The 23,751-nt window shown below is 43.2% G+C and overlaps 1 protein-coding gene across 2 annotated transcripts in view; it reads right to left on the bottom strand.

Moving 5' to 3' along the window:
* Positions 1 to 9,599: 9,599 nt before the first annotated feature.
* Positions 9,600 to 23,751, bottom strand: part of LOC147608444 (zinc finger CCCH domain-containing protein 33-like) — a 39,957-nt gene continuing 25,805 nt past the window's right edge. For both annotated transcript variants that reach the window (XM_086789380.1, XM_086789381.1), the window contains 3 exons: positions 11,325 to 11,612; positions 10,913 to 11,236; positions 9,600 to 10,754 (listed from right to left, as the gene is read on the bottom strand). In XM_086789380.1, coding sequence (XP_086645506.1) covers positions 10,461 to 10,754; positions 10,913 to 11,236; positions 11,325 to 11,612 — 906 coding nt within the window. In that variant the 3' untranslated portion in view covers positions 9,600 to 10,460. The remainder of the gene's footprint in view (positions 10,755 to 10,912; positions 11,237 to 11,324; positions 11,613 to 23,751) is intronic.

The raw sequence follows: 23,751 nt of genomic DNA, 5'->3' as shown, positions 1-23,751 counted from the left end.
CCTCATAGACATGTGTATCATCACATGAATCATAATCCCTTGTTTCAAACACAATTTCATGCACATCCAAAATATCCTCCATGATTATGTCTTCATGATATTGTGGCATCATATCATAAGCTGAAAATGTATCAATTAAAGCACTTATGGAAGTACTCCAAGCATTCCCATTTTCAACTTGTGTATTTCCATTGGCCCCACAAACACATCGGTGATGTCTTGTCGAGAGAAAACTGGCATTGAGATCTCCTCATGTACTTGCTGTCCAAAAATTACAGCAAGCGTCTCATCCACTTTAACACCCACAATGTGTGCATAAAAACCTACATAGGCATACTCTATGCAATGACCAAAAGATTGAGTGAGTGGGTAACCTCTTTTATCAATCTTGATATCCAAATCTTTTAACATGAGCTGAAGCATTCCATCCCCATTCAAACATGAAGCGTCTCATCCACTTCAACACCCACAATGTGTGCATAAAAACCTACATAGTCATACTCTATGCAATGACCAAAAGATTGAGTGAGTGGGTAACCTCTTTTATCAATCTTAATATCCAAATCTTTTAACATGAGCTGAAGCATTCCATCCCCGTTCAAACATGAAATGTAGCCAAGAATGGGTACCACCAATTCAATCATTTCTATCTTGCTTAGCTTAACAAACTTGCCCTTGTAATTGACCCTTTGGGTATGCATGTGGACACGTCTCATCAACACCATGATATCATCTAAACCAATATCCTCATCAATTTTCAAAAATACTTTGAGATACTTGCATGAAATATTTGTCTAATCTTTGCACAAAACCCTCTATACTTTCCTTCTCTTTGATGTTGGAAATGAAGAAGGAAAGGTACCAATATCTCTCCATATAGCTAGATAGAGAGTCCTCATTTGAGAATACCATGCATTGATCTCTAAAGCAATTTTTCTCTTGGGTGGTCACAAAGTATTGCACAACATCATATGCCAAATTTTGCGAATCCCAATTATAGTTGTGCATTTCCTTCAACCACCAAGATCTAGCTCTTCCTTTGAAATGAGAAGTCACTTTCTTCACTTTGGCAAGCTCTCGCAGGGCATGAAAATAAGCATCCAAATTATGAATCCAATCCTTAAGTCCCATGCAAGTGACTCCTTCACCATCAAATGCAAATAATCTTTATGCAAATGGCTCTCCTCTTTTGAACCATAAACTACTCACTTGAGTAGATACCATATAATCAAGAAAAGCTTGCACTTTCATTGATTCCAACAACCTTATATGCAAAAGTCCATGTATCATGGCAAATCTAAACCATGCTTTTGCATAATAATGTTCTATAATCCTTCTGTCTTCAAAAGCATATTGTCCTTTATCTTGACTCTCAAATGATAAAGGTCTTCGATAAGCATTTCCTTCCATTGCCTTGGAAAATGAAGCATCTCCGGTTGGCCTTGCTTGAGAGAAGCCTTGTCCTTGTACACCATATATGGTTGAAGAAGGTTGTTTGGAAAAAAAATTGCTTACAAGATACCCATTCACCATTTCCTTATCTTCCCTTATCTCTTGAAGTTACATCGCTTGCTTGAATGGACGCCCACTTGACATAATGGCTGCAAATGGAAATTGGCTAGTAGAAGGCTCAAATGGTGTCGGAATTTGATGATCTAGGGCTCTATTGAAAGATCTTGTGGCGTAGAATGCAAATATGAAAGAATGGAAGATTTTCAAATAGTCATAATATTCTCTGTTTTAGGGTTTATGCGACACTGCTAAAAATAGGAATTAGGCCATAAAGTACTTAAAAGTCATCAGATTTAGATGAAATTTGGTGTGTGGTCTTGTGATGATAAGTACTAACTATACCTAAGATGGTTTAACAAAAGTCAAAGTGCAGATATCCTGTGTTTTAACTTTTTGGTCAAAGTCAACTTGCTAGTTTTGACCTATCAAACGATGTTAAAAATAGAGTGGTTCTTAGCTCATTGGATAGTCCTAAGAGAGTATTACAAAGACCTCTAAACATTTTTTTGACAACCCTAAGGGTCTATGACTGAATTAGGATTTTCAGTTTACTGCTAAACCCTAATTTGGGTATCCTACAGGTGTCCGATTCAAAAGGTTAATAGCTCTCTTCGTAGCTTCCAATTGGCTCTTCCAAGAGGTGTGATTGTCCAATAGAGACTCTTAATCACCAATGAATGATTAGTGATTTTCTTGATCAGCTATGGACTTTTGGGAAAAATTGGGCAGCATCTTCTTTGTATTTTGGATAAAATCTCAATGTCAACAATCTAATATCCACCATTCACATCAATTCTTGTTAACACCCCATCAATAAATTTGCATCACTCTGCATCCCAACAAAGACATCATTTACCCTATCATGCATGTAACATAGGCTCATGCAATGCCATTGCCATTGTCCATCATTACTTATCCATGTGCCATAATTGCATTTGCCCATACAATTTCTTCAATGCAATGCCGAATGTAAGATGTTGATCATCTCGGAATCAATCCCAATTGTTGTTGAGGTAGTGAGTTGATGCTTGCCGATCTCCTGGCCAAGCACTTCCCACCCTCCTACCTAGGTTCAAACTAGGCACAAGTTGGAGCCATGTCTTCACATCCAATGTACCTAATCCTCCACCTTACCACTTTTCCAAGGTACTCACAGCAAGGCGGATTCAAAACATACTCCCCCCGGCCTCTCCTCCAAATACCGAGGTACAAGTGTGTGTGAGTTGTATAGCATGAACTTGAAAGTGTATATGAATTCACTTACAATTGGCACTTATAGTTGCATGCCCATAGCCATTCATAACAAGAGTTTAATTCCACTGAAGAGGCTCACAAGGTTTCACTCCAAGTGGTAGTATTCAAGGAAAACAACCGTAAGCTATGTCCTCGTTGCATCATAGTCTTCAAGGACACCACATAATGCATTCAACCTCTTCCATTCCATTGATTGGACCATGTAATACCATCAAATGGCATGAATCTTGAGTAGATTCAATGGAACAGTCTCAAGAAATCATGTAGATGTAAAATGTAATCATCCATAAACTTCATATTCATCTGCAAGGCATCTAAGGCTATGACAAAGCCCTTAATCAATCAAGAAACACCATTGAAGCATCAGTGAGGTGAATCTTTGATCAATAGGAATGCAGAGTGTATCCAACCTTGCCGTCGTGAGTGATGAAATATCAAACTAATGGTGTAGAGAGTAACCCTTCTTGATTTCTTGATGAAAATCAATGGTAGAAACATGAAAATCAACCATAGGCAACCAAGAACACTCACCAATGTATCAATCACCATGGAAATGAAGGAGCGTTGAGGATCTTGAAGAGCCATTCCACATTGCAATACATTCCATCATTGAAAGTAGCAATGGTAGCTTCAAATGATGGTAATGGAAGCTTCAAATGATGGTTCACTACTAGAAGCAACTCAATGTTCTTTGCACAATGAATGCATGTCTGATTTACACACTTGCAAAGCTTAAGGCAAGATCCTAATCTGCAGTTGGTCGAAATTGCCCAGAATAGGTTCCGTAGCAAGGTTGTTATGTGTTTAATGCTTAATTAGGTCTTGTATATGCTTGATCAAGCGCTAATTGACTTCAAGATCAGGGCGATTTGAACCTGCATACACGCATCAGACTGCCGAATCATAAACCTCCCCAAATGCTGTAAATCATGTCATTGCTGAGGTTTATACGCTTGTAATGATTCCTAAGCCTTAGCTAAGCTTCGCTAGGCTTAGCAATGCCAACCCTAACGTCAATTAGACCGGATTTAGGCAGAAAATGACACTGTTAAAAAAAAAACACCTAATCGGCCACAAAATTGTGTGGAATACAAGCTTGATGGTGCTCTATATGAAGAGAAGGACTAGGACAATTATAACCCTAAAGTTTGGGCAACAAAAATTGAAAGATGGAGGCAAGATTAACTCCAAGTATTAAACAAGGGTGAGGGAGAAGGGAAAAAATGTTTTGATTAGTTACATTCATCTTGATTAGTGGATTAATGATCCTCTTCCCCAAATGTGGTCCCGAATTTCAAATTTGACGAAACCATCCCCAAATTTGATCTACCATAACCCATAGCTCCCAAAAGCTCATGAAAATGTGAATCAAAAAGATCAAATCAACTCAAGCAGAATCATCATATCCCCATTTCTTGATCAAAGAAATCAGTTTTTCAAGAAAATGGATCAATTCAAAGCTCTGATACCAATGCAAGAAACTAGGGTTGGCCGCTCAAGGGATGGAGTGACAACATGGGTGTGGGTAACCATCCTAACATCTCATATGGGAGAAGTTCACCATGAAAGCTTGGGCATGAGAGCTCGAAGAAAGATAATAGTCAAAATGATCAATAATGTGTACAATGTCCATGTGCCCAATGTATCATATAGCCCAAGGCCTCTAAAGGCACATATGTAAATGAATCTAAACCCAAGTGCCTAGGCCCCATCCCCCATGTGCATGTGACACCAAATCTACTTTGTTACATTGGCCCTCACTTTGGATAATGTCCAAGAAACGTTGCATCTGCCCCAAGAGTAACAAAGCCATATCAGAAGCTAAGGGGTGTGTATAGGGAATGGTCAAGGACATTATCAAAGGTCCTACCAACAAGGATGGGGTAAAGTGGTAGGACCTCTCTTGCTCGGACATGGTTACCCTCCGTCACAGTGCTAACTATGCTCACAAATCTCCAATGGATAGACAATAATAGCAAGTGCAGCCTCTCTCTTCTCGCTTGTTTAAGAAATGGGTGTTGATTGGGCTGGCCACCTCCACCATGATCTGCACAATATCCGCAAGCAAATTTGGAGCTGCAATAATATAAAAGGCATCTATTATTTGTTTTAGGGTGGGAAGAGCTCCTAGAACCCTATAGTTACCAAGGTGCTGCCACTTAGGGAAGGCCCCTCTCGCTGCACACAACCCCAAGGCTCCCTCACCCCCCACTGGTTCTCCTTAACCCAAAAGCCAAAGCTAGATTAGGAGATAATGGCCACCACAAATTCCTATGTAGAATTCTTATAGAAACCAATTCGATGGACACTCCCACAAGGAATGTGGCACATTCGAAGCAAGTGGCAGGCTAGGTACCCATGGAGCACACCCTGTAGGAGGATCCTTAACTCGGCCATGTAAGATTTTTGAGGAGATGCCTAAAGGAGTCTGACACACATTCTACTTTCCTAGTACCATGTTCTCAAGCTCTTATACACTTGCCAAAAACGCTATTGAAACCCATAGGTGGATTCATGATGAAGGTTACCTTGCCTCAGTAGTGTAGAAATATTATCATGAGAAATCCTCAACTCCCAGGGCTGCCTCTCAAATTTTTAGCGGCATTTAATGTTATATTCCACAGCCTCATGGGCCAGAGGAGATATATACAGCCTAGTAGGAACTCCTCCTTTTCCCAAGCCGATCGTGCTCAGCTGGAGACACAAAAAATGCTACTATAGCACTTAATGACCAGCTACAAAGTGGAAGTTCCGAAGGCCGACTCACTATAAGAAATGATGGCGATAATAACTCAATCCATGGGAAAAATGAAATGTTTTAAATTCAATGTGATCAACAATGCCCCAATGACTGGCTAACTGAACATTGGTGAACTTAGTGGGACAATAATCAGTGTAAAAGAGTGCATAGGCGTTGACAACCATAATCTAGACATAAACGAGAACAGTTATAATCTAGACCTAAACGGGAATAGAACACAGCGACACCACATTATTGTGATGAATGATTTCAATATTTTTTGTCTTTATTAAAAGACCACGGACAATCGCATGATTAGCTGGGAGAGGTAGTCTCGCAACCAGTGACAAATCCATTGATGGAAAAGAACATGCTAGCAAATAAACAAAAACCAAGAGAATCAAAAGGAAATCGAACACAACAAGATTGCCGAAGTGCTGGAGGAAAGCCAACGCGTACCGTTATTCATATTAATGCGTTATAGACAGAGAACATAAATAAATAACAACACAAATAGAAGTAAACAAAATACAAGTAGTCGTCAAACCATTAGTCTCTGCATATATTGCTACTTCTTCTCTGAATACACATATGCTTCTAAGTGACTACGCTTTGCGCCATAAGATGTTAACAGTTGTGACACACACTTTCAGTATGCCGGTTGAATAATGAATAAGGATAAATGCATAACTTTTCGACAGATAACTATTGATGGATAACTAAGGGTAACTACCGGTTAACATATCACGCTTACACCTACATGTGTGTTCACGTATTCCACACCACAAATTCTAGAAACAGAAAAAGTCTTGCCACATCATTACTTTCTTGCTCATCTATTTTTTATTGCATTTTCTGCTTGCATGTGCTTTCTGCCATTACATGGTACTACACTCCCACTATCAGATTGCTAACTAGTATGTGATATGGCTTTCATGTGAATCCATTGACTGCTTTGGGTAGTAGCATACCATCTGATGAAGTTAGGCCGAGCGTGCCCTACCCTAATGTTCTAGTTATTTGATATGGTCAACACTTTTTCTTTCACCCCTTTGTGGAGTGGGGGAGGGGTAGGCCAAACTTGAACCCGCATCTAAGAGGAGAAAAGTTGTCACCTTATTCCATTTTATTCACCTAATTATTGTCCACACATCCCCCTTTGGCTGTTTGAGGTATTGTTTGGCCATACCATAGAACATGCCTCTAGATGGGAAGGAAGGGCAAGGGCATAGTTGTTTCTCATACTGGTACAAACCCATTCGTACCCTACGATTCGTACGGTGCGGTACCATACGATACGTCCCCCCCACCTTCTTAGGAAAAAAATTCCAAATGCTAAAAAAAATATAGAAATCCTGGTTAACGAAGATCCCAAATGCCTACAATACTTCGCAACTTTCGTGTTCACTGAGTATTCCATATGGGGTTGCTGAGAGACCTAAAAAACCTGGCAAGGTAGACTGGTAGTGTACACATGATTGGTAGGATAAGAGAATCTTGCTACATCACTTGGAGATCCCTGGTATAGGTAAGCTAGACAATCAGATCCTCAAGTTATATATGAGGGAGAAGATTTGGACATGGCCATTTTGATCTAGAGAGGAGTCCCTATGATCTAGAGAGGAGTCCCTAAATCTATCACCCTAGATGCACTGCTCGTATTTGTGCAAGGACGGTCCCTTAGTCATAAACGCTACATTGGGAGACCTTTGGTATTGCATTATCCATGCAGGTTCTTTTTTGGAGACAATTGGGAGATCCAACTGGGAGAGACACATCTCCATGTTCTGGTCCCTCAAGCACTATAGGCTCCTCTCCCGCCAACCTTCCCTCACATTCAAGCTTGAAGCTCCATAGTTTGTAGGTGTTAAAAAAAAATCGTATTTTATCATATGGTATCTGAAAATTTCATATCGTACCAAAAATTTCAGTACAGTATCGTATCATACAGTATCATATTTTCGTACTGTGACAACTATGGGCAAGGGGTACACAACCATGTATATTCTAAAGGGGCGCAATATCCAAAAGTAAAGGGAAAACTAGGCACTCACATGCTAAAAGCTTTATTCTATTTTTTCCCCTTTCAAAAGGTTTGCAATGCAAGGGGTGGGGTAATTTCCAATGGGCTATGAAAAAAAAAAGGTTTGCTAGCCCACCAGACTATGATCATATTGGTAGTAAATAATGTGGGCAATGTCGCTTGATGTATGGTGAGTGATAAAATGATCCTCTTATGTAGTAGATGATGTGGGCAATGATATGGCAAGTGATAAAGTAATGTTTTTTTAATCTTTGAATTTCAACAGTAGTATCCCAAGGTACTATCCACAAATAACATACAAATCAAAAGAAGAATACTAAAGGTCACACTGTGTTTCAAAATTATAATGCTAAAGATGAGAAAGCCTTTGTCAACAAGCAAGCAAGGCTACTTCACAAGATGAGGATCCAAGTTCAAACCCTGGTAGCTATATTCACCAAACATATGTATTGTCTTTCTCTACTTTGGGTGTTGCAAAGATAGATGCATGTCACACAATTATAAAGTTTTCAAAATGGTCTCTTCGATCTTTCAAAAGTTAAAGTATTTTTTGGCACTAAACTTATCCACCAATTGATTAAGAATAATCTCTCTCTCTCTCTCTCTCTCTCTCTCTCTCTCTCTCAATAAAGTCGACGTTGAAGCGTCTCTCTCTACGGGCAAGGGTGTGTGTGAAAGAGAACAATCTCACTACCTTTCTGCCGCCCAGTGTGGGCCAGAAGTGGCTAGTGGGATTGCCCTTGGGATGACATGAACCCACCCGGGTTGGAGTCTCTACACCAATTGGTCTCTCTAGATCAATAAAGTCAACGTTAAGTCTCTCACAAGAGGATTCAGTTGGACACTAGGAGGACATGGCTAGAGCCCTCACAGGAGTTGGGGACGAAGATGGCTTTCTATAGAGACCATCTTCTCCGCACCACTGAGGATGGCTTTATACTTAGACCAAGCTACATGGATACCCATCTGTCTCATGGATTGAGGTGCGCCATTGGGCAGATCCGCACCTCTTCATATCAGTTAGAGATAGAGACAATCAGATTTAGAGGCATAGCTCCAGGGGAGAGGATTTGTCAGATTTGTTGGATAAAGCCAAAGACGGAGGAGCACAACATCTGTTGCTGCATAGCATATTATGAGATTCGAGGGCGCTACCATTGCCTTTTCAGAGAGGGATTTGGACCACTGGCTAGAGTCATGGACTATTGTGATCAGCGATGCTTGGGTTTTTATCTCCTAGAGATCCGCAGGCTTAGAGAGTCCATTATCAAGAGCAGACGCCCGACTGGCAGGGAGTCCACACAGACAGATTACTGACTTCTTTAGAGGGACTACCCGGGAGGGGGGACAACCGACAGCCTAGCAGTGGGCACCCCGTGGGACTCTAGTTGAGAGAGCTATCCAATTGGGCAAATCAGATGCCCGAGGGCTCGCGGATCCTCACATAAGAGATGGTGCCTACACTGGAGGATTCAGAGCATCATTGCGAGGCATCTCACTATGGCAGATATCCAAGCCATCCGACAGAGACCCATGCTAGAGCTCCTAGGATGATTACCACTCCAACCATATACTGTTGTACTCAGTCACTTTTGTACTCCCCCATATTCATGTATTCATGTATCCATGTACTCATGTACCCCATTTTGACTAGTAGCATTAGCTTCCCACTCTCCCCCTAGTTGCTGCTTCCGGATGCTCCATACTGATGTATTGTAGGGCTAGATACTTACCTTCAGCTCTTTTTCTTTTCCAGACAGTGTATCAAATGTCACATGATTGTAACTTTGGTCTCATAGGTTAATTTGGCCTTTTGAAGACGTTAATATAACATTTCATTTCATTTCATTTCTCTCTCCCCCCCTTCCCGGCACCGTGGCACTTGTTACAAAAATTTGCATATTACCCCACCCAATCTTTACTCTTCGGCCTTTCAAAATTAAATCTACTTTTTAGCATTAATCTCCTCCATCACTTCATTAAGAATAATTTTGTTTTACGAGCCGGGGTTTATATGGCACAAAATGTTCATTAAGAATAATCTCACACAGTGGATCAATCATTTACTTTTTCTTTTGTTTGAAAAAGGATCATTGTTTCTATTTGTAAGATTACAATAGTATCTACCTATACAAATTGGAAAGAACAAATGACAGGTTTTAAAACAAATAGCACTACTCTTGGATCATCAAATGATTTCTTCTTCCATGTGGGAGAAGAAGCCTTCTTCCATGTGGAAGAAGAAACCTTATTTTCATAATTGGAGGTGGCACCTACGGCACACCCGCTGCAGCACTGAGGAGCAAAGAACAGTAGAAACTCCAACATTCAGTGACTTCCTTTCTTCAAGCCTTTTCCTTTCCTCTTTGTCTCAGTGTTACTTTCTCTGCATCCTCCTTCAGAGCCCATCAGAATTCCATTAAAAAAGCCCTCACTGCTTCCTGATTCTTGTGACCCTGACTCCAAAGCTGTCCACAACAGCTCTGCTAAACCTTAACAAGTTAATGTGACCCGGGCTAAAAACCATTCATTAGACTTCACATGCTGGCCTGTTTCCATGGTTTCTTACTACGCAAATTCTTCCAGAGTAGAAATGGAGCCCTCTGCCAAGAATAATTCACAAGGTTTTTTCCATTTATTAAGGACCACCTGCTTTCCTGGCAAGGGAAAATTTGTTAACAACCAAAAAATGGGTGGATTGTTTTTGTTCATTTTGTGGCAGTACATGCGCCAATGGCAATCGGTGATGAATAGGTGGGTTAAATTGGCGCCCTGCAGACCCTCGTGTCTGTAAACCTCTTGCCATGACACAGCTGCCCAATGTACCTTGTTTGCTGTGATGCAGGATAGTGTTGAAAACAGTGAAGTAGAAGGTTTTTCTTCAATTTTGGCAATGTTGCATACAGGCTCTCAAGATGAACCATGGTGACTATCCATTTGTTGAAAACTTGCTGACATTGTAACGTCTCCCTCTTCCAACACTTCTCTTGAAGAAGATGGCCCTTGAGCTTCGAAAGAGACTTCAGAAGATGAAGAGACAATGGGGACAGATAAAGGGCCTACCTCACCCATTGTATAATGAGACATGGGCATGTCAGAGAGCACATGACTGTATGCACTTGGCGTAAAGGAATGGTCAAATTTGCATGCAGATCTGAATTTGCAAAAGCCAAACCGGCTGTAGAAAGTGCATGGAGGAGCTCCCTGTTTACCACAAAATGCAACTCAATCAAGACTGCAATAACATGAAAAGGGGGCATGTACCCACTAAACCCTTAGGCTTTGGCAGGACAGTATGAGACTCAGGTGAAAAGTAAATTTGAGTATGCACTTGAACAAGCTTGTGAGAGCAGATCTCATACCGGTCTCAAAGGAAGACCCATGGGACTAAAGAAACTAGCTGGCGTGGAAGCATTTCTGTCCCTTGGATGGTGAAACCTGCACTGGGAACCATATCTGCATTCCCCAGTTCTCATGTAGTACTGGCATTCCGGATGCCCAGGCCTCTCTGGATAAGGTTCTTCTTGAGGTCCAGGGGTTGAAGGTGACAGAGGAGTGGGCAATCTCATAGATCCTGAACCCGGCATGAAAGGAGGGAACAAGCCAATGGTCACATGCTCCAGAGGAGGTACTGCTGCACTATATATGTAGCTTCCTTGTTGTCCCTCTTGAATTGCAAGGGGAACCTAGAAAAGTGTTACAATTTTAGTAAAGCACCACAATAATTTGGTGTGGCCATCACATGGACAAAATCTTAAGAGGTGATAAACTTACTTGATATGGATTCCATGGAGGCATAGAAGCTTGAGGAGGGGATACAACGATAGGAGAAAAATTGGAGGGACCTGCGAGGCGAGGGGACTGTAAATAAGGAGGTCTAGACATGGGCCAAGCTGGTAGACCTGCAGGATATAGCTGAGGGACATGACCTGAGCCATAAGGTGCCCCTGGAAACATACGAGAACCTGGCACAGACATCAGTGGTGGCGGATGATTAAACTTGCAGGTTGTTCCATACTTGCAATTCCCGGTCCTCAAGTAGTAAGCGCAATCCTTCTCACCCTGCCAACACAAAGGCAAATCCTCACCTGTTCACTAATTCTTTTGCTCAATCCGATACATACACGGGCACAGATATATGTGTGTACACATACACAGAATATATGAATATGAATATGTATATATACATATATGTATGCATGTGCGTGTGTGACGTGTGTGTGTGTGTGTGCAAGAATGCAAATGTGAATGTGATTGTCATTGTCGAATGTCGATGTCAACGTCAATGTCAATGTCAACATTAACATCAACACCAACACCAACACCAACACCAACACCAGCAACACCAACGCTGCCAACGCCAACGCCAACGTGTATGTGCAACTACATCTGTGTGTGTGTGTCACATGAGTACTAACAACAAAAGAAACACATGATTAATGTTAAGTAAACAGATCAACACTGATCCAAAAGATCTAGCAAACACGCAAGAGAAAAGAGATGTATCCATAATCTACTGTATATTCCAAAACATGAATATGAACAATGGTTCTTGGATCTGAAGTTAGATCCTACTCATGCCTGCCTATCTACTGATGCATACCAAGAGATCCATGGCTGCCCAAAAGGTTCTCAGCTGTCCTCCACTTATGCATGCTCTAATGCACATGATCGGTTCTTGCTGTTTCACAGCTTCTTCTGCTAATCCAAATGCCTTGGCTGCATGCATATTCTTGGCTCTCTTGCCCTTGGTCTTGGCTTTGCAACCTGTCTCTGAACACCCATGAATGACCCTTGACCCCCCCCCCCCCCCCCCCCCCCCTTCTTTTTATAAGAAGCTGATTTAGGTCGGCCATCCATTTTCAAGTCATAAAAACACCATCAAAAGGTCACAAAATATGTTCTCTGAACACCCATGAATGACCCTTGAACCCCCCTTTTTATAAGAAGCTGATGGCAAGTCAGATTTAGGTCAGCGATCCATTTTCAAGTCGTAAAAACATCATCAGAAAGTCACCAAACATGTTCTATTGTGCCTAATAAATGTCCCAACCATTGGTGCATGTCTTGAGCACCTCAGAGTGCCTATTGGTCTATCCAAACTGTTCAAATTGGTCCACATACCCCTCCAATCTTGCCCCTGAGGCAGCTGCAAGTAGGAAATGTGTCCACGTTGCACTCACATGGGTGATGCATGTGACATCCTCTCTCTAGCTTGGTAGCCTCATCCTCCTCCTTATGAAGTTCAGAAAGACTCTCTTGAAACTCCTCGAGAGCTAACAAACTGATGCCATCCTCCTCATCTCGGGATTTGAAGAGCTAGCTCTCTAGTTCACCTTCCAAGTTCAGATTTGGATTCGGGTTTGGGTTCGGGTTCTAGCAACCCGGGCAATGATACCTCTGCTAAAATCTCACCATCTATAATAGCATCACCTAGGAGCTCCACCTTCCTTGCAAGCTCTCCCTCACTTGGATCAACACTCTCGGTCTTGAGCTGTTCCTCACCCCTAGGTGACTCAACTACTTGCCAATGACATCAGCACCTCATCTTCGGGATCTTCCACCAGTATACACCCCTTACTTGCGGGAATGTTCTCTTGCTCCACTTCAAGTCTTGGAAGCTCTCTAGTATCCTTGGAAACTCTCTCTTGTTGAGTTTCAACCCCTGATGAACTCTCCACCTTTGTGCCCGCCGTTGGTGCTATTAGTTACAATAGATAGCAAAGCCCCACACCTATGTGCTTATGTGAGGAGGTTCGATGGCTAATATATAACTGCTAAGACGAAGATTGGCGGACATTGATCATCCGCCTCGGTGATAGCTTGCGCACTTACACCACTAGCATGGTTGGTGAGATCATGGGTGATATGCCACCAGTGGTTTACAGACTGTGTGACAACCACTTTGATGTATTAGAGTTATGGCATAGTTATAGCGCCACCTCATGTAGTAGTCGGATTCACACTATGGACTGACCTTTGTATGTTATAGTAGGAGAGTACTTTCCCTTATAGTATGCACTCTTATCTCTTTATGTTATGGTTGTAAAGAAGTGTCATGTGCATCCGTTAATCTCGATGCTCATAGACATGTATATTCTCATTATCAAATATATCGGTAGGTTCAAGAGCAGATTTAGAGCAAATTTTGCAACCCTATAGGCTCCCGGAAGGGCCCAAGACATAGCCCAATGGTTGGGACACCTTTTGGGCATAGTTTGGACACAAAATATGACTTTTTGGACAATGTTTTGTGAAAAAAATAGGCAAAACTGACTTGATTACGAATTAATACCTTTGCTTAATGATCCTCCCTATATATAGGATCATTAAGCATTCATTAGAATCATCATTCAAAGATCAAAGGGATGACGATAGTCATCCAAGGTCAGAAGTTGGAATCTCATCATCAAGTTTAGCAAAAGGGGATGGCATGTGCATGCACATGGACATGCTCATCCTAGGGCTAGTCCTTGAAGGGCAGCAAAAAAATAGATGAATTAGGGCATGAGCAGGGCACAAGGGATCTTAGAAGTCATCTTGTGGGTGCAAGATCTCGTCTGCAAGGTACTAAAGGTACTACATGGCTAGTTGGCATCAGGCATAATATTTTGTATATTTTTCTGCTGTCAAGGCCTATTTAAAGGCTCAGCCGAGAACTTGTATATCATTCAGTCCTTCACGGATTGGAGCCTTTTTAGGCATGAATAGGGCCGCGAAGATTATGTACCTTTTTGTACTACATGAATATACTGAAACTATAGCTGTCTCTCTCTTCTCTCCATCTCTTCTTTGCGTTTTGCATCGGGTTGTTCTTATGAAAGGTGTTTAGGGCTGAAAGAAGACACCAAGCTTCTGCGCATGTGACATTGGAGCAAAGGTGTATAGATTACCCCAATGCTCCAAGCCTAGTAGGAGGGACTCTCATGTGCATCCGTTAATCTCGTAGACATGTATATTCTCATTGACAAATATATGGGTAGATTTAGAGGCAAATTTAGAGTAGATTTTGCAGCCCTAAATGGATTCTCTTGATCTTTGAATGATGATTCTAATGAATGCCTAATGATACTCTTTATAGGAAAAAGGTATGAATTTGTAATCAAGTCGGTTTTGCCTATTTTTTCCACAAACCATTATCTAAAAAGTCATATTTTGTGTCCAAACTATGCCCAAAAGGTGTCCCAACCATTGGGCTATGTCTTGGGCACTTCCGGGAGCCTGTGTCAAAGTCTGCAAGCCAACAAGGACAGTGTGGTGGATTAGCAAGGGCTTCTCTTGTCTGATCGTTGCAAGTAGAGGACTACAGGGATCTTTGGTTTGCATCATGAAGCTGTGAATCAGCAAGATCATTGTATATATAGCATGTTTTGGCAATATATAGTAGATTAGATCTATCTCTACTTGTTTTCTGTGTCTTTGTTGAACATAGGATTAGCATTAATCTTCTTTACTCAGCATTAATCATGAACACACTTCCGCAACGCGTGTTACAAGAAGAGAAGCTCATAGAAAAAAAATTCAGCCATCCATCTCTCTTGAGTGCTTATCTACTCTTGTGTGTGTGTCTCTGTTTACAAGGAGCTCAAGCTCATCCTCTCCCTCGCATTCCTCATGGTTTTAGAGCGCCGCTCATGTGTATTGGACAAATTGATGTACATGGGATTTATGGATGTAAAAGAATTAAGCCTAGGCCATTTGTTCAAAGGTTAAAAGCCTTGCAGTAGATGTAAACTGTCCCAGTAAAGGTGAAAGAATCCATGAGGTGTACTAGGAGCCAAGAGCATTAAAAGCAACCAAGCTAGAATCTAGGACACGTGCAGGCTACAATCATGGAAAGATTCTACGGAGAGAATCATGGAAAGAATTTGGGAGAGAATCATGGAACTTAAGCATGATTAGCATTAACCTATTCATCTTGTACTTAGCCTATATAAGAGACACACATCTAATGGAAATTATCTCTCTCATTCTACTCATTATGCCTTGTTTATGTTAAACTTTTTTCATTAAGCTAATCTCTCATCATTACCATGACATTAGCACCTAAACTATAAGCTTCCTTGTGTACTTTGAGCTTCCATGATTCCAAAAATGTGAAGAGACAGGCAAGCAAAGGAAGAAATACATGGGTAAGAGTAACTTCGTCTCTTTCCCTTTGACTTGGAAGCAAATCTTTGCAGGTAGCTGCTAGGCAAGAGCAGTAGACAAGCACAACAGTAAGATACACTGTCACATCTTGAGGCGCCCTTTGTGGTGAAGCAAAGGGCCATTATATTGTGCCAGAATAGACCGTAGGATCCTAATGATTTCAGAATTTGGATTCGAGGCTATTTCGGGTCCCGTTTTGGCTCTACAAGTTTTCCGCAGGCACTCTATGAAAGTGTCGATTTTGATTGTGTATACCCAATTTATGGTTCATTGAAAAGTTGCGACAAAAATTTAGTTGCAAGGCAATCTGTGCAAAGAATCTCAGATTTTCAAGTTGTTGGTGGATGTATGTTTGTGTGACTGTTCCATATACAATTATGGTATAACAGGTTTACAACGCCCAACTTGTTAAAATTGTTAGCAAGAAGCTGGATAAGAATAATTTCCAGGTTTGGAAATTCAAGATCACCAATTTCCTTATGGAAAAAGGATACTGGAAGTTTGTCATAAGTGATGAAAAGGAGCTAGAGATTGTTGAAGAAAATCCCACCCCACAGCGGATGCAAGCATATAAAGCATGGCATAAAAGAGCCATAAAGGTGTTGTTCTGGTTGTTTGTTAGTGTGACAGCTATTATTGTGCATATACAGGATGCACAAATGCCTAAGGAGGCTTCAGACACCTTGGTGAAGATCTACAGTACAAACACTCACGCTCAGAAGATGCAGATAAAGGAGAGGCTGCATAATGTGACTAGAGGGAAGTTGAGGATAGATAATTACTCTTGTAGAGACCCTTGCTACTATTGGATCACCAGTAGTAGTGTCGGTGACCTTGAATGGTCTTGGTAAAGACTAGAGTCAATCTCAATTCTCCATTGGAATTCGATATTTTCAGGAACTGATTTCTCCCCTCATCCATGAAGAGATGAATATTGGGGGAGGTTCATCCTCCAAAAAGTCACATGAGCACACCTTCTACTCAGATACACATAGAGGTAGAGACAGATCGTCATCTAGAGAACATGGTGGTGGTCAATTTGAAAATTAGAATTAGAAGCAACAACAACAACAAGAAAATCAGTCTCATATAGGTGGAAGAGGCCGCTCTAGAGACAAGGGAAGCCAAAGAGGCCGAGGTGGTTAGCAAAGAAATTAAAATGCAAATGGTATGGAGTGTTATTACTGTGGCAAATCAGGGTACATTACGAAGGATTGCTATAAATAGTAAAATGATATCAAAAGCCGAAAGTTGCAACAAGGCAACCATCATCAAGTAAACAAGGTGATGATAGAAGTGAGCAGTTGTTTGTGATGCAACACATGCTCAGTTCCACGATAGGAGATGTGTCAGGATTAGGAGATATTTGATATGTGGTGTCATGTGCAAGAAGTGTGCAGCTCATTCCTAGGGTTGATCCTTGAAGGATAACAAATAAAGAATAAATTTTGGACCAAACTCAACTATCTCTCTCTCTCTTCTCTCCATCTCTCTTGCTTGCATTTTGCTTCAGGTAGAAGACTCCTAGAGCTTCCGCATGTGACATTGGTATCAAAGTATCAAGCTCAACAAGGCTAAACATTGATTTAGTCCTAGATGAAGGTGCACAGTCCAAGGAGAGTATGAAGTACTTGGCAGGTGTACTTGTAACTTATGGAAGCTTGCAAACAGGATTATACTTTAGATAACAAATATTTTGCACCTTGATTTATGACAATTGCACAATGTGGGAGAGAGAGAGAGAGAGAAATGAAATGAAATGATATATTAATGTCTCTAAGAGGCCATAGTGGCCTATGAGACCAAAACTGAGAGTATATCTGAAGTTGGTGTCTCATCAAAGAGAACAACTAAATGAGACTAAAAAGTACAATAAACTGATTGTCCTACAGTTATAAGAACAGAACTGTAAGACTCCGAGATGATACTGAGTAGAAAATACTGGAAAATACTGCAAAATGTATATCAGGTAGATCCATGTATGCTGATTAGTTGAAGTGTTGCCCTCTCCTTAGATCAAGTATCTCCGCCATGGGGCTGTCTAGAATGGAGAGGTCGTAGAAGCGAGGTAGGCGCCTCCGATGCCGAGCAATAATGGCTCTGATCTAACGATGTTGAGGATGCCGTGGTCGGGATCCTGGTGGGCGTGGCCGACGAGCACGACATAAGATAACTACTCTATCAGTGGTGACTCCTTGGGAGCGTGGTCGGTGCCCTGATGGCCCAATGGAGGAGGTATCAGGAGGTGTGTGGGCTGGGTTGCTGGTGCCGATGCTAAAGAAATCTGTCACGGTCCTCTGTCTAGGTACATCATGGCTCGGCCTCCTGTCTGCCAAGAGGATCTCTTTGTGTCTCCTGAGCTCAAGTAGAAACAATCCAGGCATCTCGATCCTCAAACTCCATGACCCTGCGTAACGGCCCAAAACCCTCTCGGAAGAGGCAGTGATATCTCCCTTGGATCTCATAATAGACTGTTCATCGGCAAATGTAGTGTTCCTCTGTCTCTACCTCCTAGTAGCATAGCTGACAAAAGAGAGAGAGAGAGAGAGAGAGAGAGAGAGAGAGAGAGAAGAATCACAAAAAAGACATGGTACACTTGATTGGGTCCCAAATAACCTCTGTAGGACCCCCACCAAGGATGGTGTATTTGCTTTAATGAATGATGAAAAAAAGACTGATTTCTGCGTTGTAAACCTGCTGCGTGAAGATGCCCTCATTCTTGACCTTCAAGTTCACCTTTGCATTAGGGATTTCCTGTCAAAGGGTAGTGGAAAGATATAGACACAAATAACAAAAACGTTGAAGCTCCAAGAGAGAGATGAGAGAAAACAGCAAAACACTGATGCCCTAATCCTAAAGAAAAGATGGATACACTTTTTGTGGCTGTTGGCACACAGGAGTTTGGCGGTTGGCACATTGTTTGCCATTGGCGGTAGACCATTAACTTGTCCGAGGTGTGGCCACCCTCAGGAGTCTCAGTGACATTGTCTTTGGGATTGCCCGAAGGCTCAACACGTTTGGCAACGGATTCTCCACACTTTCACAATGGATAGGACCTCTACTCGTCATTTCATGGGGCACTATCGCTTGGGCCACTGAGGCTAAGATTTCCACGGCTTATGAGGAGGAAGGTGGGGGGTTAGCCCTTCATGTCTGTCACCTTCGCATTTCAGCAGTACCAGTCCCAACCCAATCTACTGATCATTGGACTCCAAGTTCATGCCAAAGATGGGAGATTTGTAACAGCATTGCACCCTGGCACATCTAGAGAGCTCAATGGAGCGAAGTCATCAAGACACCCACACTCGGCCTGCGGAGTCCATCTGGAGCATTTGGCTCGACATCATTCATACCCGTGGCTAGTGGGGGAAGTTGCAAGGTGGCTATGACCATATGCAGAAGCGGCAAGAAGCCTTCCTGAGGCTCTGGCGACTTGGCCCTTTTCTCACAGATAGAGGTGGTGAGCCCACTTGGCACTCCACAACACCTGTGTGGTTATTCCCTCCACCACCCCTTGTATGAGATAGCCTTCTCCAAAAATAGGGAAAAATATGAGGAAAAAATAGGGGAGTGCCTGAGCATGGGGAGGGCACCCGTAGACACCAGAATAGCCACCAACAAGAGATGATATATGTTAACACCCCCTCTCAAGTCTTGGGAGTGGCCCAAGGCCCAAGGAGCTGCCATGACTGCTGATAGCTAACTGTGATAATCCTTTGGGGAATAAGTCTGCAACGTTGTCCTAGGTAGGACAATATTCAAAGATAATGTCTCCCTCCACAGATCCGCTCCCGCACAAAGTGGTACTGGATCTCTATATGCTTAGTCTACGCATGAAATACCGGATTCTTAGCAATAGTCAAGCAACTCTCGACTCTGGCTGTTACATGAGATAAGGGTAGCTATAGTTGTTGAAAATCGATCTCAATTAACTACCGCAACCAAATCACCTCACAAGCAGTCGAATAGGCCGCTCGATACTCCGCATCAGTCGATGAAAGCACCACCGTAGGCTACTTTTTACTCATCCATGAAATTGTTCTAGATCCAAGAGTAAAGCAACACCCTGTAGTAGACCATCAAGTATCCGCATCTCCAGCCCAGTTGGAGTCGCTCCAGCCACGTAAAGTGGCCCCCTCTCCATAAAAAATACCATAATCCTTGGTACTTTTCAAGTACTGGAACAAGCCGAGTGCTGCCCACCAATGAACATCCAAAGGTGCCTGCATGAAAGCATTGAGAGTTCCCACCACAAATGCACAATCAGGCTGTGTGTTGAGCAACCAAATCAAGGAACTAATCAATTTCGTGTGTAAAAGTGTATCTGCCCCATCGGTAGAAGGGGAAGCACTATGGGCCATCCCAAAAGGGTTTAAGGCCCTTGCCTACAAAGGGGGTAGCCCTTGTGGGCCACCCTAGGGGCCAAGGAGGCCCATGGCCAATGGTATGGCTGGGCATGCTGTCGGCCAGGCCTAGAAGACCTGGGCAGCAAGGTGGTCAGGCCTAGATGGGCTAGGGGCCAAGTAGGCCAGTCCATAAGGCCTTGACCAGCCAATCGGCCAGCCATGGAGGGCAGTCCAGCAGGCGGCCAGCATAGCTAGGCAGCCCGGACAGTAGGATCAAAGGCAAACAGCATAATGGAAGAAAGGCGCCTATTTAATGAGCGTTACAAACAAGTTGTAGAGCTTATTAAAGCAGGTCAACCCATGTAAGCAAACCGACCAGCAGCCCTTCTTGCCTATAAAAGCCAAGGCTTGGCAAAGGCTTTAATTACCTCATATTCATAGAAGTGCTGAAGGTATTCAAGGGCCAGGACAGCCAAGGGAATGTTAGCATATATCATCTCCTGTTAGCTTCGGCATTTTTGTAATTCGTCTACATCTTTCCACTGCCCTCTAACATAGTATCAGAGTCTACAAGCGTCTAGACCTGGAATTTATGATTGGAGGCCGATTTTTCCGTGTTTTCATGTGAACTTGGTGGCTGCCTGCAGTGTTTCAAACCTGCGTTTTCTTCTCTAGAGGGGCAGATCTACATTTTCTGCATTTTTTCTCCTCTCCACTAACTTTCTATCCCACCCACCCTCTCTACAAGTGGAAAGAGCAGCTCGGGCAATTTTGGTGTCTGCGTTTTTCAAAGGGGGTACTTCTGTTAGAAGTCATCTCCTGTCTTTATCAGACACCAGCCCCTTTGTTGTGGGTGTGCCCGCCCTTTGTAGGTGTTTTCTCATTTTTCTTAACTCCCTGTATTTTTCCCAATTTTTACCCTATTTTTACTAGGTGTGGGAGGCAGTTCTTTGCATCCTGGCTGATCCAGACATTGGCCGACTGCTGGTCAGGATGTCCTAGATGCTAGCCGACTGGTGGATGGAGCTGGTCTTAAACATTTAGGTCCAGTCGGCTGCCTTTTCTACAGGCTGACTGCATGTTTGGGGCCATATAAAATGGCCCCATGGCCCCCACACCATTGTATCTTGTTTTACACTTCGGGATCTTGTGTATAGAGCAGAGTTACACGCCTATCTCTCTCCTTCTCTTGTGCTGTCTATTTTCTGCACTCTACTTGCTCTTGTGGTCTCAGATTTGGTTATCATCTGCGCTGCGTATTTTGACATGGTATCAGAGCCCTAGGCTCTTGAAAGATCTTGGGAGTTTTCTGAGTAAGAGGGGGATTGTTGCGTTGCTGACTGGTGGATTGTTAGGGACTGTTCGGGAAGAGAAGAAGCAAGAGGAAGGCGGGTTGAGTTGCTAGACAGCCACTTCCAAGCTTAAAGTTTTTTTTCCCACACACCCACCCTTTTTCACTTACATCCCCGCGATGGCAGATTTGTTAGAGATGGCTGAGAAGCATGTGAAGATCCCAACACTCCCCACGTTCCCAGTGGACCGTCAGTTGGACGGGAACAATTACGGCATTTGAAAGGTTAAGATGGAGTCTGTGCTAGAGTCATATGACCTTGCTGATTTCATTGTTATGGGGGTTCCACGGCCGGAAGCAGAGGAAGGGGAGTTACAGTCAACCAAGAAGGACCGCGAGGCACAGGCACAGATGTGGGATCGTGTCAACGCCATGGTCATTTCATTTATCTTCCTCAACTGCACACCGCAAGTAATCAATCACGTAAAGCATATGACGCTGGCCAGAGGCATATGGCAACACTTGGCTTCTCTTTATAACAGGGTATCACCCATGAAGAGGATTTCCTTGGAAGTACAGATGCAAGTTACGAACCCTGCAAAGTCGTCGATGATGCGGGAGCACATTAACAAGCTGCAGGCCCTTCAGCAGGAAGTCCTCCAGGCTGGGAAGGAGATATCATCAGAAGATATGGCCATTACTTTGCTGTCCCACTTGCTTGCTCACAGTATTCCGCTTTCTACTCCTCTTTGATTACTAGCGGCAGGCTTAGCACCATTACATGGGAGGATCTTGTGCCCATGGTCTTGGACCAGGAGGAACGATTCACGAACCCTCCTCACAGCGGAGGTTCGGAGGCCTTAACTGGCCAACGGCAGAAAGGCCGGAATAACAACAAGGGCAAAGGGAAGGCTTCCCCGGAGAAGTCTTCTGAGAAGAAGCCTGACACAGATCGAGAGAAACTAAAGGCCGAGAGGTCCTGCAATGATTGTGGCGAGAAAGGCCACTATTGGAGGAAGTGTCCTAAGCGGACTGGAAAGAGTGCTGATTCTTCGCCTTAGCTGCAAAGACTCTTGCATTTGTGCACTTAGAGATGATGGACTCAGATGCTTCATCGTTTTCGAGCGAGGAGGCAGTTGGCTTCACCGCAAAGGATACTCGGGAATGGATTCTTGACAGTGGTGCTTCCAGGCACATGACTCTGTCCCGAGACTTCTTTTTGGATCTGAAACGATAGTCAGGTCACATCTTCATTGGCGACAACTCCACCATTCCGATACACAGTGAGGGGCCGGATGGAGATTATTCCCGACGGCAAGGGGGGCAAGCATGCCTCCCATTGACAGGTTCTCAGGTCGGAGATCTGTGGCACTTTCATTTTGGCCACTTAAGTGTGGATGCACTGCGGCGAGCTTTCCGAAACCAGATGGTGGTTGGCTTGCCAGATGTTGGCAGCAGGCAAGGAAGTTGCAGTTCTTGCATACGTGGTAAGCAGCACAGGGAATCCTTGCCGAAGCAGGCTTCCAGGCGGGCTTCAAAACCATTGGAGTTGATTCACACTGATTTGTGTGGACCTCAGCAAACACCATCATTGGGAGGATCTCTCTATTTCATGCTGCTACTTGATGATTGTACCAGATTCACGTGGGTCTACTTTCTTTCACAGAAGGACCAAGCTTTTGCAAGGTTCAAGGATTGACACGTGATGGTGGAAAAGGAGTTTGGATTGCAGGTAAAGACTCTCAAGGCTGACAAAGGGGGTGAATTCTCTTCGAATGTTTTCCTCAGATTTTGTGCAGATCATGGCATCAAGAGGAAACTGGCCAATACAGGATCGCCTTCAGAGAATGGAGTTGTGGAACGCAAAAACAAGACTGTGGTGGAGATGGCGAGGACCATGCTGGAGCATCGTGATCTTCCTCGTCCACTTTGGGGAGAGGCTGTGGCAACGACTGTCCATACCCTCAACCGGTCTCCAACGACTTCAGTACCTAATATGACCCCGTTTGAGGCATACTTTGGCAGGAAACCTGATGTCTCCCACTTCCATGTTTTTGGGAGCGATGCGTATGTACATATTCCGAAGAAGCAGAGGGGGAAGCTTGACTCCAAATCTCGCAAGCTTATATTTGTGGGGTATAATTCTCTTTCCAAGATATGCAGATTGTATGATCCAGAGAGGAATGAGATTGTTGTCAGCCGAGATGTGGTCTTTGATGAGCATGTTCCAGTATCCACTATCGAGGAGCCGCCACTTCTTGGAGATCCAGAGGAGTCTGATAATGATTCCCAGACCATTGTTCCAATTGATCAACCACAGTCAGTACAGGAGGTTGAGCCCGCAGCTCGAGTAGAGTCCCCGCAATGGCAGGAGGCTCCACGATCTGTTCAAGTACCCAGGTGGTTGATGGAC

Source organism: Cibotium barometz, chromosome 53 (genome assembly GCF_041138505.1).
Source record: "Cibotium barometz isolate CiBa-2024 chromosome 53, ASM4113850v1, whole genome shotgun sequence".
In the NCBI taxonomy this organism is placed as follows: domain Eukaryota; kingdom Viridiplantae; phylum Streptophyta; class Polypodiopsida; order Cyatheales; family Cibotiaceae; genus Cibotium; species Cibotium barometz.
The sequence above is the reverse complement of the archived record's forward strand: the minus strand, read 5'-3'. Positions and strand labels throughout refer to the sequence as shown.